Source organism: Pleuronectes platessa, chromosome 21, assembly GCF_947347685.1.
Source record: "Pleuronectes platessa chromosome 21, fPlePla1.1, whole genome shotgun sequence".
Lineage (NCBI taxonomy): Eukaryota > Metazoa > Chordata > Actinopteri > Pleuronectiformes > Pleuronectidae > Pleuronectes > Pleuronectes platessa.
In genome coordinates this window covers 11,025,409-11,041,819 of record NC_070646.1, presented here as the reverse complement: position 1 = coordinate 11,041,819, position 16,411 = coordinate 11,025,409, and the positions used below count along the sequence as shown (strand labels likewise).

The 16,411-nt window shown below is 42.5% G+C and overlaps 2 protein-coding genes across 2 annotated transcripts; one reads left to right on the top strand and one right to left on the bottom strand.

Annotated features, from left to right (window-relative positions):
- Positions 1-3,039: 3,039 nt before the first annotated feature.
- Positions 3,040-7,208, top strand: dlx4b (distal-less homeobox 4b). Its single transcript, XM_053414525.1, has 3 exons — positions 3,040-3,689; positions 4,581-4,774; positions 6,578-7,208. The coding sequence occupies exons 1-3, from the start codon at positions 3,368-3,370 to the stop codon at positions 6,833-6,835; spliced, it is 774 nt and encodes a 257-aa protein (XP_053270500.1). The 5' UTR covers positions 3,040-3,367; the 3' UTR covers positions 6,836-7,208.
- A 5,520-nt stretch (positions 7,209-12,728) lies between these two features.
- dlx3b (distal-less homeobox 3b) lies at positions 12,729-15,431 on the bottom strand. Its single transcript, XM_053413768.1, has 3 exons — positions 14,897-15,431; positions 13,978-14,162; positions 12,729-13,678 (listed from the first exon to the last, which is right to left on the bottom strand). The coding sequence occupies exons 1-3, from the start codon at positions 15,237-15,239 to the stop codon at positions 13,361-13,363; spliced, it is 846 nt and encodes a 281-aa protein (XP_053269743.1). The 5' UTR covers positions 15,240-15,431; the 3' UTR covers positions 12,729-13,360.
- Positions 15,432-16,411: the final 980 nt, after the last annotated feature.

Sequence of the window (16,411 nt, the reverse complement as noted above, 5' to 3'; positions counted from 1 at the left end):
TTCTTGATGCAAATGAATTGGAAAAACATTGGTGGTGTACAGTGTTTTGGTGTTTTAACGGCAGACACCTGCTCACTTTTGCACGTGTACAAAACAGGCAAGCAGAGGACACATAAAGACTAAACATTAATATCTTTACCTATAAAAACACACATAAAAGGTCAATATACAGGGAAATAAACTGATAATATCACCCCTTTTTCATTTGCACTAAAAAACTTACTCTATATTTTCCTGTTTCAAATGGTTTACCCCCAGGTTGATTATGTGAATCATTTTAATAACTAGATAACTGTGTCACACCACTCTTTAGCATCACACCCATCATACTGTTCTGCTGAAACGGGACATGCGGGTCTCTACTCTTGTCTATTATGTGGTGAGCTGAGCCTAACATAATAAATCCTGGCATCCTGTCAGGGTCATGCACTGTCAGTCTGAGTCTTGGCCTCGGCTCGGTCCCAGCAACAGAGGGTTACTTGTAAAACATGACGTGCAAGTGCAGAAGATCACAGCCGATGCAGTCGCCTGGGAATGTGCTTCTTGGTTTGTACACAAAGAATGCTGTCACTCTGCATCAGGGCCATTCGATCAACAAACACGACTGGTGCGTGTGTGTGTGTGTGTGTGTGTGTGAGAGAGACCCAACACACCTATTTCAAAGACACCGCAGACATGTCGAGAGGAGACTCCACTGAGTCTGGGCCTGGTTCCGGGGTAGGCCTGGTTTCAGCATCATCCCTTTGCGTGTATCCAACGAGCCACAGCAAGGACTCATCCCTGTCCTATGACTGCAGGGCCCGCCTTTGTTTCTCACCCAGAATACACACATAATTACAAGCCTTAAAGAGCCGCCTCCTCACCTTCCTTTCTCTCTCCTCCTCTGCCTCGTACACCCCTCGTGCCCACACCTTATCTCCTGACAGATATGAACATCCAGGAGTCAATCCCCAGCATTCAGCTCGGTTCATATACGCCCATGGGCCTCTTTGTCTTCAAAGGATTGGATTTTGTGTTTATCTCTGTTGGGCCTCCCTGCTCCCATTCCTCACTTCAGCAAAGTGGGACTCTGCCGTGAACTGAAGGTTGTTCTCCTGCTGATAACGCGGCCTCTAAATGCAGCACCTGCTCCCAAAGCAACTCACTGGTTGCCATGATGAAAATATTGCCACCATAATCCCGCAACCAATAATGCTGCGGTAAATTCCTAATGGACATAGCCACAGTGTCGCACTCTGTAATTTCCCCAGAGAGGATTTACAGCTACAGGCCTCATGTATGAAGTCAGAAACATCTTGCCCACAATTAGAATCTGGCCTCTCAACATGCTTTTTTAATTTTTCAATTTTTTATTGTGACTAAAATGTTACTATGATAATAACTTGTGGCTTTGTACTGGCCGACTGCTTTGCTGAGGCCGTTGAGGGATCGGGAAGCGGTCCAGCCTCCAGCAGTGCTGCTGTATTCCCAGTAGCTGCACAGGCAGGGTAGGACATGACCAAAATGACGGGGTTGGACTGCAGCTCGGCACCACGCTGGAACCCACCAAACACTCCGTTTCTAATGTGATTGCAGCCTGCATGTGGATGAAAGGTGACATCTGTATCAAACTTCCCTGCAGCTCGTAGATTTGACTGAAAATATCTCAAGTTATCCACACACTTCCTCCTTTCACTGTTTCTCTGCACCTGTGGATTGATTCCGTGCTCAAGGGTTGAGTCAATAAGGGGCCGAGATGGAGACAGGGTTGCTCTTTGAGGCCCTGCATGCTCGCAGTTTTCTCCCCCCCTCCCACAACTTATCCACATGTACCTTTGTGACTTGTGCTGAGTCTGCAGTGTACACCGCAGTCCCACCCTCCTCTGGCAGGTTTGTGTTTCCCCTTATTTTATGAAACCCCAACGTTTAGTTAGAAATAATATGAGTGACATGTGGGCTGAGTATTTCTGTTTCATATAAAACTAAAGTCCAACATTCTTTGGGGTACAGAGTTGGTCATAGGAACATTTTTCATTCAAATGGCATAAACACTGTGTACTTGTATAAAGTATTTGACCTGCTCTACTTTTTTCTACTCATTAAGAGTGATGCAATTGAGCCTAATTTAATAATCACATCAGTTAATAAGATCAATTTGCATGTTGACACGAGGAATGAGTGTTGGACGAGCAATCTGATAACATGAAACAAGCTTGAGTCAACGTGGTGGCCTGTAAGCAGCCACAAGGAATGTTGAAGGGTTTGTAGACTGAACTGTGAAACATCGAACCTTCCGTCTGTTTATGATAGACTATCCTTTTGAAATTGACTGTTTAATCCTTTTTACAATTTGAAAAATTTTAGAATATCATACAATGATCCTAAAGATTTTGAATGTGTTTGTGTTGGCCCCTCATAAATAATTTACAATGAATTATGATTTGCATTAGCTGGTGCAATATCAGAATACATTGTTTTACTGCATTGGTAATATACAGAAAATAAAAAAAATTGTGAGTTTGACAACGTGGCAGAATTTCTAAGAAAAAGGTCGAATTATTATTCTATTCAAAGGATTTTCAGAATAAAAGTAAAATAAATTATTGGAGTGTATTCACAGTACAAACTTGAAAAATTAATAATGGAATTTCAATTTCATTTTAGACAGTGACACCAAATAATATTAAACGTATAACTTGTTATGAACGTATTATTCACTGCACTTGTCAATTCCCTTTATATCGTATTCATGAAAAAGCTTTAGGCACATTTTGGCTGTAGTCTCATTATAGAGCTTTGCCTCTTTAACCTCATAAAAGATTTACAGTAACTACTGAAAGTTTTATTTTGAAAAGTATCACTAATAATTCTCATAATAACCAGTTTCCCGTGATGTTTCCTATTAAATGTCCTCTTGCGATTTATTTACAGGACAAAACAGAAGATTTAGTTTGTTATAACTGTCTCCATGTCGCTGTAAACCAGACTCGAGTAAGTTTTGTATGATATTTATTGATAATGTATAGAAGGAGGTACCTGCCGCCTGTATTATATGTTAATGAAGTTAATGGTGGAGCTCCGGTGACAGCCGGCTGCTGAAGACCAATCACAGAGCTCGCAGATGGAAGGCAGTGTGTGTGAGGCTCTGCAGTCAGAACCATGTCAGCTCCTGCAATGGTGTAAAGAAGGATCCCTTTCGCTTTTTATCCGATTTTTTCCTGCCTCCTGTGCAGCTGTGAACATGCACACTGTTTCCCATCACTGCGCTCATCGGCTTTTCACCAACAGTGAACTGGACCTATAGTGTGGATTTGCTCCGTGTGGTTTTCCTCGAACTCATGAAACCCTCTTCAGAGCGACGGGTTTATGGACTCGCGTACATTAGCTAATGATGTCTATGGGGTTCGTGCCTGACAGTCTGAATGCCTCAGATCCCTCCAAATCGGCCTTTCTAGAGTTCGGCCATGGACACCCGGCGCACCAGCAGCACTCCCCCGGACTTTCTCACATTTATCCCGTCCATGGCTTGCACGCCGCCGGCCATTCCCAGCACGAAACTCCCTTCCCCGGCAGCTCGTCCTATGGCCGCTCTCTGGGCTACGCCTACCCCGGCGCGGTGAACGCTCATCCCCCGTCTGCGTACATGTCCTACCAGCACAGCAATCACAGCAACAGCAGCAGCCTGGCCCACAGCAGATTAGAGCAGACAGGTATGTGACACAGTCGAATAGAATCGGTCTAAATAGTCGTGTTAAAGGCTATACAATTGTGGTTTGCAATCATGCTTGTGCGTAATTACGCACGGGTTGTGCAATTTCCCTAAAAATACCTGTTAAAAATAGTTCACTTCATGGTTTGGTAAGTTAATAAACACAAGTCATTTATACTGTATTATGCCTTTTGTCCAAATGGTTCTAAATATAAATTAAGTTGCCATCCCTTGCTTTATATCGAAAGTTTATTTGGGGCATGCGCGTCATTCAGCAGGCAGATTCTCACTCATAAGTCCAAACAAGGCCCATATGGGTGCTCCCTCTTTAACGCTCATGTTATATAATGAAGGCAGACGGTGCCATTCATTTTATTGACCATAATTTTCTGTGGGTGAGTCCAATTATAGTCGACGTTACCTCAAAAACAAAATTTCAACCTCAGTGTTGGTGCAGGACTCCTCTTCATCTCTGTGCACCGATGTCCCACTTTCTACACGATTGATTTGGCATTTTGTGATGTTGTAAAATGAAAATGTCAACATGATCATCATGTCAACACCTTGGAAATATTTCAGTAAAACATTAAGCCTCATTAATTCAATAAAACAATATTCACATAATTGATTGGATCTGATATTATTAAAGTTTGCAGTGCAAGGCCCGTGGTTTAAAGTATCCACGCACCATGCAGTCAAATACAATCCTTCATCAGTTCACCTTGTGTTTGAGGTGGCAGACTACGTAATGTTTGTCTAATACATTTACGAGCAGTTTAAATCCTGTTTAAATGTCACATGTGTGTCTTAAGCTGTTTGTCTTCAGACAGAACCTGAGGATTAGAGCCATGAAATCAAAACTCTTCTCTGATTTATTGTCTTAATGTGCTAGATCGCGAGAAGTCCACGGTGAGTGAGAACAGGGACATTCGTCTAAATGGCAAGGGGAAGAAGATCCGGAAGCCCCGGACCATCTACTCCAGTCTGCAGCTGCAGGCTCTGCACCAGCGCTTCCAGCAGACCCAGTACCTGGCCCTGCCTGAGCGCGCCGACCTGGCGGCCAAAATGGGGCTCACCCAGACTCAGGTGGGCCTTCAACCCCCCCATCCCCCCTCCCCCTGCAACCCGACGACCATATACATTATCTTTTAATATTAATACTAATAACTTGGCCTTGGTAAATAATTATTACGCAGCACATAATGGTTGCAATCATTATTATGATACATAAATAATGATTCATAAATTAATATTCAATAATTTAATAATAATATTAACTTAGCATAAAACATATCACAGAGTAATAGAGGGTATTGTTGAAATGGGGCAAATTGAAAAGTACACTTCTTATTAGGATACTACTAGGGTGATTGTGTTTCTGGAGATCAGATGAATAACCATGATTCATAACTCAATCCTTTAATGCATGCCTTATTTACTGTACTTAATTCCCAGGCTGTATTTCATTTGTCAGTCCTGCTCCATGAGATTTTGTGAATGAGGGATGACTACAGTTCATTATTTAAATCATTACAGGCCAGCAAATTGAGGGTCTCTCCGTGTTTTTGCAATAGTTTATCATAAATCATGAAATGTAACCTGTACGTTACAAGGTATATAACAGCCCAGCAATGCTATGAAACAAATTAAAAAAGGGAAATAAATGGACTGCGGTCATGCCTCATTCACATAAGTACAGTAAATAAAGCATGGATTAAAGGATGGAGTTACAATCACACCAATTAGATTTTCACTTGATCTCCAGAAATACTTTGATCCTTAAAAAATACGGCAACAAGAAGTTTTTCCTTTTTAATATTCTCTATTTCAACATCATCTAGTGTGTAATATTTTTGTCAGTTTACTTTAATTTAGATTGATGCAAAATGTTCGAATTTAAAATAGGAAATCACAAAATTAACCTTTAATACTGTTTAATAGGACGGAATAGATATGAATAGGATATATATATAGATTAGAAAAAAAACATTCATGATAATACAAAAATTATAAAAGAGTCATATATAATGACCACGTATATATAATGACCACATTATAATTAATGACCACACATTATATGTACCCACCGTGAGTGGAACGTGTGTGTGGAGAATGTGAATATAACACACAAAATAGCATATATCAGTATTCAACAGTTTTAATTTGTTAATTTCAAATATCTCTCTCTCTCTCTCTCTCTCTCTCTCTCTCTCTCTCTCTCTCTCTCTCTCTCTCTCTCTCTCTCTAGTTTTATTTCACTATTCTTTCAAATTAAGAAACAAACAGATGAATCCACTCATCTGTCATCCGATCTGCCTTTTGCGCATTTTTGCCCTTAATGCCTCAACGGTTACTTCAACAATGATCTGCAGATGACACACAGTCTCTCTCCTGGCTGTCGCTCAGATATTTATTAATCCACCACTTTGATCCTCACACTATATTTAAAACAAATATATAAGTGCTATTCTGGATCGGCAGAAATGTCAGTGACATAAAGGTTCTTATTCGGTCTGTTTTCATTCCCAGTCTCGGCATGTTGCTGTCACACTCATGCACCATTGAGCTCATAAAAACAATAATAAGGGAGCTCAGTTTTTAAAAGATTACAAATACCAGTCAACCATGAGGCTGCATGAATAACAGTGCGCCATGATCAGGCCTGTGTGGGATTTACTCAAAGCAACACGTAGACTATGAGGGTTATGGCGAGTTTTCCTTTTTTTTTATTGTTATTGTTTTTTTTATTACATTCTCTTCAGGCCAATTTTGAAACGTTTACCAAAGGGAAAAATGCTCATTAAACCCTTTCGCACTGATATTCCCTTCATTTTGCCGCTGATGGTTTACCACAGTGACGCTTATGTGCAGTTTCACTCTTTTTTCCAGGTGAAAATATGGTTTCAGAACAAGCGCTCCAAGTACAAGAAGATCATGAAGCATGGCAGCGGGTCAGAGGGGGAACATCTCCACAGCACCAGCTCCATCTCCCCCTGCTCGCCCGGGATGCCCCAGCTCTGGGAGGTCTCCATGGCGAACAAGGGCGCGTCGATGCACCCGAACAATTACATGAACAGTTTTGGTCACTGGTACCCAAACCACCATGCCCATCATCAGGACGCGGTGCCCAGGCCTCAGATGATGTGAGTGGATTATTGCGCATGCAGGCCATGGGTGCTCTGGCCTGTTGGGAAGAAGCTGGACTCACTGGTTTCTCTCAAGGGCTCCTCTCAGAACAGGGCTGTGTTTAAATGAGTGTTTCTTAGACATTCACTGTTTTCTTGTGCGTTTGGAATCATAAATTCTACCAGGCATCAAATGCTTTTTTACTTTTATTTTTTGATTTGTTATAATGTCGCTGCAGTGTGGATTGCACGGCCTCGTCTCTGTGAAATGTGGAAGAGACCGGTTACAGATATCTCGTGTGCTTTATTACGAATAGGCCATAACGTTTCAGCTGCATGATCCAAGAAACCTGCGTTACGCAAATAAATACCTGTCGAGGTGACGTTATGAATGATTTCTTGTTTGACACGTTTGTTTGCTTCAAGGGAAGAGCGGCTGTAGATCAATTACAACCGGACACAACTCTGAGACTCTTGTATCTTTAACTACTGACCTGGGGATAAAAAAAAACAGTATCTCCGGTGTCAGTGTGCAGAGTTTGATAACATCAGCGTGATAGATATATCACAACTGATGGGAAATCAGCACAGCTTAACCCTAACCCAAACCAGAGAGGTGATTTTCCAAACATCTATACAGATTCCAGGTAAGAAATAAATGGTTGTATATTAACCATTGCTTATCTTGGTTAAATGTTTTAAAATAATGAGTTTAAAATGAAGGCCAGCATAGGGCCTGGCCAATGTATGGCCTTAACTCGAGGGAGAAAGCAGTGTGATTACGCAAAGGGTTGCAGGGAATTTTACGCACAGTGGATGAGCACAGCCTACTTTTACGCACGGGATAAACGGACAATATGTCTTTGCGTGCCTTTCAAACTGTCTCATAGAAATCTAGGTTGACAGAAAAGACATAGTTTGAAATTGAACAAAATATATTCCATAGACTATTCCAAAGGTTGCGTTTTTGACCCCTCCCTGAAACATATATTTACACTTTTTGTGCGTTTGAAAAAGCGGGGAATATCTGAGGCAACATCCCGGTTTTTTCCACCCGAGAGGGGGGGACACATGCCGTGAGGAGCGGAGCAAATAGGACGAGCGAGCCAGATATTTAAGCTCCTTCCCCTCGAGAAGAGCATAAACTTTACGGCGGTGAAAAGTCAAACGGCTGAGAAATCCCACCCACATGAACTGCGCCTGATTTATGGTCGTTCGCACTGATTACAGCGCATTCTGGCGTGTACACTTTTTATACACAGCAAACGAGATATTTACATCTCACCTCGCCGCAGTGTGAGCCGGGGCTCTTGATTCAATGGCGTGTTAAGCTCTTGCTAATGAAACTGATTAGTGCGTTCACGAATCATCCGGTGGCTCCTTTTGTATCCTCTCTCTCCTCCATCACTTCTCCTGCACGCTGTCCTGACTCTCTGGCAAACCGTTTGTCTGATGTGATGTCATACTGAGGGATTAGATAAATAACTAACCCTCCATGCTAACATTAGAATTACGTCCATTAGAATACAGTTTGTTTATATATCAAGTGTAGCTGCCACTTTAAAGGGTCGTGACAACTAGTTCTCAAGTCTCTTTGTGCTTCAGCAGAAAAATACATGCACAGAAACTGGTTTTACTGAATAGCAGTCAACTAACTGAGCTCATATTTTTCACAGGGAGGTCTTGGATCTTAGAGAGACACTCTGCCTAGTCTCACATATTATTGCATTTGAATGGAACGTGCCATCTTGCACTAACAGCATCAGTCCATACATTCAGTTCCTGTCTTACCTTGGTCAGAGAACTGCAGCCCGGTACAGGAGGTGTGGAGCCTGTAGGTGTTTCACTGAAGAACAAAGCCACACCGGAGCCCCATGTCCTCAGTCCTCCATGCTCTCACATAACAACAAGCGCTGTGATACATTAACATCTCCTTCTTTATATACACACATATACATATATACATATATATATACGCACACATGCACACCCCTCTCCCCTTTTCCTCATTCTTGATGATTATGTGCCTTGTTAAACATGTGGGCCAGGGGAAGATGAGGCTAGCTCTGCTGAACTAAGTGACAGGGCATCAGGGAAAATTACAGGCAATTTCACATCTCCAGATTAGAATAATGGCTCGTGGAGTTGGACAGACAATAGTGGGACCTTTCAAACCGGGGGCCAATTATCAAGCAGGCAGATTGAAGGGAAAGTGAAAAGGCTCCTCGCGTAAATAGACAAGCTGAGAGGAGGGAATAGGGAAGCCGGGGCAGATGATAAAGGAAAGTCTGGCTGTATCAATGCATGCAGACGGTCGGGGGGTTATCAGATACAAGGTGTCTGATGGGTTTTAATTGCAGGATAGCAATGAAAGTGAAAATAGCTTGTTATTAAATCCCAGTTGCAGTGAATGGGCGAGCGGCAGAGGCAGGTCTCTGGGGCGATTATTGTTATTAGCTTGAGTGATCTGACATCTCTGGTAATTGTGAGCAACTTCGCTGTTAGAGAAAGAGTGGCTGCATTACTCATCTAAATGGAAAGGCCTGACTCACTTTCACACCCACACAAACACACAGACACACACACACAACTGGTTTGTAAAAATCTTTTACGTCTAGTAATTTTATCAATATTTATCAGAAAAAAAGAGCATCTTAAAGAGCAAATTTACACATTATTTTCTGACTTAACCTCAAATCATGTGCTAACAAGCTTTAATAGTAACTCCACTTTCTGCTAAAAACTTAACTTTTATTTTTGGGGTTCAGTATTTATAGATGCTAGAAAAAAACATGCATCTTTCCCAACAATGTTTCAGAATCTCCCTTTTAGGCATCTGAGGATAATCCTCAAATCTTATTGTGAAAGGTTCTTAAGCAAAGGTTTCTCCTGTTCACATCAAAGACTGATTCCCAGTGTTGACAGTCAGGCCCTCTTTTTGTTGAGACCCATGTCTGGAGGCCCTGTGTGGAGTTTCCAGGGTCAAGGTGAGCTTGTGCCGCAGCAGCACCGAGGCAGGGGAAGGCTTTATCAGGATGTGATGACTGGCTGGGAGGAATCAGCACGCAGCCCATGCAGGCCGGTCCTTCCCCTGGTCTAGAGGTCAGCCAGGGTTCACAAGTCCACAGCTGTCAAGGATGCCTTTCCTCCGTCATTTCATCCCAGTTTACAGCAGAATGGACAGAGTGAGTGATGCTAATGCAGCAGAGGACTCGGCCCAGGCCCGTACTAAGTGTCGGACAGCTGCTGAAGTCTTTCCGTGGATGCATTTCAGTTCCCGACCTCCATCTCAACCCCATATCGCTGCACCCCAGAGACAAGTGCTGACACCAAACTGTTGACTTTTGCCGGGGTTAGGGTGGTCTTATAGGGACACCATCTCTATTTAGGGTGCTGGGATGCTCCGCCATGCAGGGATCACATTCAAGTTCAGCAGTTCACCTCCACCTCCATGGCTTCTTGCACTAGTTAACGTTTGAGAGATGACATATATGGACATGTCTGACAGCTCACACATACAAGTGCAGCCGGTGGCTAACACACGTTTGTCTTCGGCACAAATGTTTCCCCTGACAGCGCACAGCCGAGGGCCACACATGCTGAGGGAGCCACCGAGGGGAGGTCACACGTACCCTTGATGAGATTTCATTGATATTAGAATGCAATAGTGATCAAGCTGCTTCTGTCAGATCAGCACAGTGCACTGATGTGCTGACAGATGCCACAGACAACTGGTGTTGAGTTCAAGGAAACAAACATTAGGGAGATAGAATAAGGAGCTGTGGCACATTGCAATACAGGGAAAGGGTGATGGAATGTGTTTGAAGTTTGCTGGAAATCTGCTTCTTCACTGAAAGTCACAGGTGTCAATGAAACATGCAAGTGCACTAAAACCTTTGTTGTCCAATTATTTAAATCATGGTTAAATAACACGTCCGAGTGATTGATCCGAAAGAAATTGTGGCAAGTTTTATTTTATGTATTATAATGTTTATTTGATCTAAATTAAGCTTAGGAAATTATAAATAAAAATATTTTCTTATAAAGAATTATGTAATATTGGTACAATTTATCTTTTAGTGTTCCAAGTCTCTCTTTGTATGTCATAAAATAATAGCAATAAATGTGCAAAAGTGTGGTCATACATAAAAAAATGCGTCCAGAGAAATCATTTAATTATATAAATACATCTTAATTACACTAAAGATATATCTTTAACCGTTGTTATAAATTCAGATTGTGATAGGAACAACTATTTCCCGAATTGTATTGAATTATTTGAAAATTGGCTTTAATAAAAAGTGAGCTGTAAGATTTATTCCAACATGTTTTCTCCTCGTAAATCCAGAATTATCCAATTCAAGACAAATCAAATAAAAATGTCAGGAGACATTTGATTCAAAAATCTCACGCCTGTAGTGTTCTGAATTGACTTTTATGGCACAACGTTGCTATAAAGTTTCATACAGTAACACCTCCGGTCCCGGGCGCATACCATTCCAGTTACTGAAGGTGGAAGAAAAGGGTTATAAAAACCCTCATCAGTGCATTTTATCCCCGTGCGTAATGGCGCCTTGGTGGTCCATGTGGATGAGATCGCCATTAGCGGTTCCTCCGTCGCGTAATGTTTTGTGTGTGTGTACTGTATTTAATAATCCATGCGGCTGTGTGGTCAAACTGAGGTTAAAAGAGAAAAGGGGTGTTTGTCATTGTCGCTGTCATAACAGTCATTATTATCAGATTATTCTCCAGGCTTCAAATGGATCAGGCCGTTAATGACCTGGAAATATTCTTGCCCCACTATTTTCAAAGTGTGTTTTATTATGCAACACGTGCTTTAATATTGGAGAAAAAGTGCGAGGTGAAGAACCCAAGAGTGAAAACCTGCTTTTCTTCAGTCTTGTTTTCCTTGTTCTGGAGGAACTGCTTCACCAAATGCAATAGGCTCGAAAGTGTCTAAAGTGAAACGCTCAAAAAACAACAACAAAGGGGTCGTGTTTCCTTATACCTTCAATATTTCGCAGCTTTTTTTAATCCCCCCTGCTGCGTCCGGGTGCGTGTGCGCGTGAGATCGCCCAAGGCCACTGGCTCCCCCCCCCCCCCCCCCCCCCCCCCCCCCCCCCCCACACACGCACCCCCAGACCAGCAACACCCACCGCCACCCACCCCCTCCCCGCTCTCCCTGTCTCTCTGCGTCTTTGTGCAACGCGCTGAATTCTCCCTCTTGTTTTCTGGCAACAGAACAGTAATAAAACCGAGTGACTCCAACATGTCTGCATGTGTGTCGTCTCCTACTGCAGCGCTTTGCACGCAGCGCGCTCCACAGCTCGGTGCACTGCAGCCGTTCTAACCTGCTTTACTGGGCCGAGCGCGCAGTGGCTATGGGGTTTAGAGACAATGATATAAAGGCCTACGCAGGGTCTTATAAAAACATATAAGGAGATATTATGCAAAAACCAAACAGATGGAAGAACTTAAAATAAAAATAAGAACTACCTGGTGCACGGACATTAAATGTCATAGACATGGACACTGTCACGTCTTTAAAGCGCATGACTAAACCACTGCCAAGTGGGTCACGACTGTCAGTGTTCAGGTGGATGAATAATAATAAAAAATGGGTTATAATTAAATAATAATTAGTATAATATTGCTCCCACTATATATGACATTTTGAATCGATTAAATTGTGTGGTATTTTAGATTTTAGTAGGTTCGCAAAATGATGCTGGAATTAAACTGGTTTGCAATGAAGACGTTTTTTTGTGTAAATTAATTTTTACTTTGATACATTTCCTTTCGTTTGGAACCCTGTGTTACAGGCCACTCACGACTGCAGTCAATTCTCTGCACGGTTTGTTCCGGAGCGGCGGGCTGAAAAACAGGCTGTTTATAAAGGCGCTCGACACACAACATGTAATTAACACTTTATTCAATTGACAGGAAGGCAACAAGTGGACTAATTACATGAATATAAAAATGGTTTTTGGAGGCACCACAGTGCAGTCGTTCCGTTTCAAACAAAAATGATCATAGTGGTTCTGCATATAAACACATATTTACAACCTTCGACGTTTTGTACAAATCCATATAAATATGACCTGAGTGTTTTTTTTTCTTTTCTTTAGGCGCTATCTACAAACCCGCATGCATGATTTGATTGTAGCATGGATCAACTGCACAGTTTTGTCATTATTCGGTTTGTGGTTATAGGCTATTTGTTACAAAAAAAACGTTGCATATGCCTATTCTTTTACAAAAATAAGAAGTTATGGAAATAAAACATAAGCGATAAATAATTTAAAAACCACGCCAGATATCCGTTAAATATGCTACCACAAGTGACCAGAAATCCCTTATGTGCTTTGTGAATGGAAAAAAAAACCCAGTTCTGAAACATTCTTGATCATCCAGAAAAAGAAAAACGCAATGTTTCACTTCAGGCCTGCTCCCGGTCCAGTTTGCTCTGCAGAGTCATTGTGGAGATAACCTCGTTTGGAGAAAAATAAAATAAATCTGGAGAGATCAATCTGCTCTGGAGTCTTTGTTAATAAACTGCTCCCACGCTCTGCTGCGGGACTGGGTGGTGCACGGTGCTCGGGTGCTGTAGGTGTGATCCCTGCTGGTACCAGTGGTTGTTATAATCCTCCAGGTAGGGCGGCGACGAGCTGTGCGTCGGCTGTGGGACCTGAGGTCTGCTGATCGGGGTGCCCTGAGGGGTGCTGTTCTCCCACACGGCAGTGGGGGAGGGCGGGGAGTTGCAGGCCATGGAGTCGCTGGCGTTGGGGCTGTGGTCCAGGGGAACCTCGCCGTTCTTGTACAGCTTCTTGAACTTGGACCTCCTGTTCTGGAACCAGATCTTGACCTGGGAAAGAAGCACGTACTTTAATTGTAATGCAACAGAAAATTCAAAATATAAGGGCTACTCATTATTTTTCAAATAAATGTTTGCTTTTATATTGAGTAGATGAATATGTTTATAAATATTTCCCTGCGCATTTGAATTGTTAGAATTAAGTACGTCAAACTAAGAGACACACGTATCCAACGTGCGGCGTGCATAATTACGCCCTGATGGACAATAATAGGGCTAATTGCTGACAATACTCGCCTCCCTCTTTAATCATTGATGAATTATGTAATATCAAGTGTTAGGAAGCTCACCTGTGTCTGGGTAAGACCGAGCTGAGCCGCCAGCTCCGCTCTCTCGGGGAGTGCGAGGTACTGCGCCTTCTGGAAGCGCCTCTGTAGGGCAGCGAGCTGGTAGCTGGAGTAGATCGTCCTCGGCTTGCGGATCTTTTTCGGTTTTCCATTCACCATACGCACCTCGGGCTCTGGCTCTTCTTTCACTACAAATAAAAAGAAAATACATCATAAATAAATCAATAAATCAGATCACTTAGGAGCATTTTTAAAGGATACATCTCTGAGCTACAATGAATTTAAAAGGACATTGCTACGAAATTCTGATTAGACGGAATGTAAATTCTAAGAAGTAGATGTTTTTTAAATATATTTTTGTGTCAACTGGCAAATTCAAAGATTGGCCAAAAAACTAAATGTCACCAAACAAAAGGCAAAACTAAATCACGCAACCAGGATGATGTGATTTGGTCAATTCTCCAATCTGGCCTGCCAGTGTAAACATGATAAAAGAGAATAGGGTGAATATTATTAGGTTTAATCAAATCATTATTATTTTATGGTCAGTAGTTGTGACTGAATCATTCCAAGGCAGACTGTCAAAACATTAACACGAGACCCTTAAGGAGTGTTTGGGTTTTTTCCTTTTCCTTACAAGTGACTTTCATTTCACTGTCGTTGTTAACTAAACATGAACATAACATCATTACATGAAACTTAAATAAAACATGTGATATTGTTTTACTGATTCATTGTAAATGTTCAATAAGACTCATTAAATAATAGATCAAACGTGTGACTTGTATTCCCATACAACCAGGGCTCTTTTACGCAGATCTCGCACAGTCCGCACAGTTGACCTGACTTTTACGCACAGATAAAACCATGCACACTGAAGAGGATCGCAGCAGATTAAACAGGAGAGCGTCTCGATATTTACCTGAGCTGGGAGGCGAGGCCTGCAGGTGATCTCTGTTGTAATGTCCGTACTGTCTGTAGCTATTCGTGTATGGGTATTCAGATTTGGTGGCGTACGCTCCGGCGGCTCCCATTCCGTTCAGGTTAAACTGATGGTGGTAAGAGTTCATGGGCTGTCCGTACGGTTGACCCTGGTAATACTCGTGGTGGCCCAGGGCCGCCTGTCCGCTGTAGTAGCCCATGTCCGTCACCGAGGACTCGGGCAAAGTGGGGGAGTCCTTGGAGCTCGGGTGGCAGGTCATAGATCCAGGCAGGTCGGTCAAAATGCTCGCTATCTTCTTCTCATACGTCTGTCCGGCGCTCATGGTGAAAGCAGCCCTCCAGAGTAAAAGTCCACGGCTGGATTTCTGTCTGACGTGGAGTTCGCAAAAATTCAATCCGCTATGAAGAACTAGTAGTCTCTACGTGTGCGCGCTCTTTACGCACGGCTTTTGACAGAGCCTATAGTCCACTGAAACGATCCTAACTGCGGAAACTTAGTTGTGCCACCGCTCAGCTCGGTGACACAGAGTTATAGAGCGATGGGCTGGATGCTGCCTTCCCATTGGCTACAGCGCGTCCCCCCCTTTCCAAGCTCCAGGCGAGGTCGTGGTGAAACCCAGCCTTCAGCCGAGAGCGCCTCTGCACGCATACCTCCCAACCAGGAGTGTTTTTTACTGCTGTAGATGTGCATATACCTGTTCACTGATCGTGGCTGTACATAGTTTTGGGGACTGTCAGTCCAACTACACACGCACCTTTTTTTCTCATTAACCTCCTTATCATCCCCAGGCTGGCACCAAGGCGTTGCAACACAATGGCGACCCAGAGGCTTTCTAAAAAAACCAAACCTGCAGCCAGACCGTCACCTTAATTGTTTTATGCAATGTTTTCCTAACAGTGCCTCGAGATCACACTTTATTCAGCCCATTGAAAGGCTGCCAGTCAGACTCGCACACCGCCATTGTCATTCAAAGGTGTTAGCGGACAGTGAACTTAACGTGAAAGAGATGGATCAGATAGGCAAAAGACTCTCCTCTGAGAAAGAATTCCTCCGTAGCCGGTGTGCGTGTGTGTCTGTGCCTGTTTGTGTGAGCGCGTGTGTGTGTATATGAATGCACATTTCATTCACACTGTAGGACATTGTGTTATAGTTGGAGGTACAGGCTACAAAGGAAAATTCTTTATTCTTGATTCATTATTTTAAAAAGTGCTTCTTTTGATTAAAAAAAAAATTCAAACAAACACTAAAAAATTAAATGCACGGTCTGCAGCGCCCCCTGTTGTATTTCTTCATAAATGTAACTTTAGTTTCTTCAGTGTAAAATAGATGGATGCAGATTAATACAGCTGAATACGTATAATGTATTTTTTTCACACTCTCAATTGTTGAAATTACAAACTTCACAAAAGCTGTAATCTCATGTTTATAAAAGACACGCTGATTCGACCTGTATTTCCCATTGAGCCCCTAATGTTTGATAAACTACCGCCATCT

What these genes read in the sequence shown, in the direction of transcription:
- dlx4b (XM_053414525.1), top strand. Translation starts at nt 3,368, where the DNA reads ATGATGTCTATGGGGTTCGTGCCTGACAGTCTGAATGCCTCAGATCCC. An exon ending in CAGCAGATTAGAGCAGACAG is followed by an intron (nt 3,690 to 4,580) that starts GTATGTGACACA and finishes TTAATGTGCTAG; the next exon opens with ATCGCGAGAAGTCCACGGTG. An exon ending in TGGGGCTCACCCAGACTCAG is followed by an intron (nt 4,775 to 6,577) that starts GTGGGCCTTCAA and finishes TCTTTTTTCCAG; the next exon opens with GTGAAAATATGGTTTCAGAA.
- dlx3b (XM_053413768.1), bottom strand. Translation starts at nt 15,239, where the DNA reads ATGAGCGCCGGACAGACGTATGAGAAGAAGATAGCGAGCATTTTGACC. An exon ending in GGCCTCGCCTCCCAGCTCAG is followed by an intron (nt 14,163 to 14,896) that starts GTAAATATCGAG and finishes TTTTATTTGTAG; the next exon opens with TGAAAGAAGAGCCAGAGCCC. An exon ending in TCGGTCTTACCCAGACACAG is followed by an intron (nt 13,679 to 13,977) that starts GTGAGCTTCCTA and finishes CTTCTTTCCCAG; the next exon opens with GTCAAGATCTGGTTCCAGAA.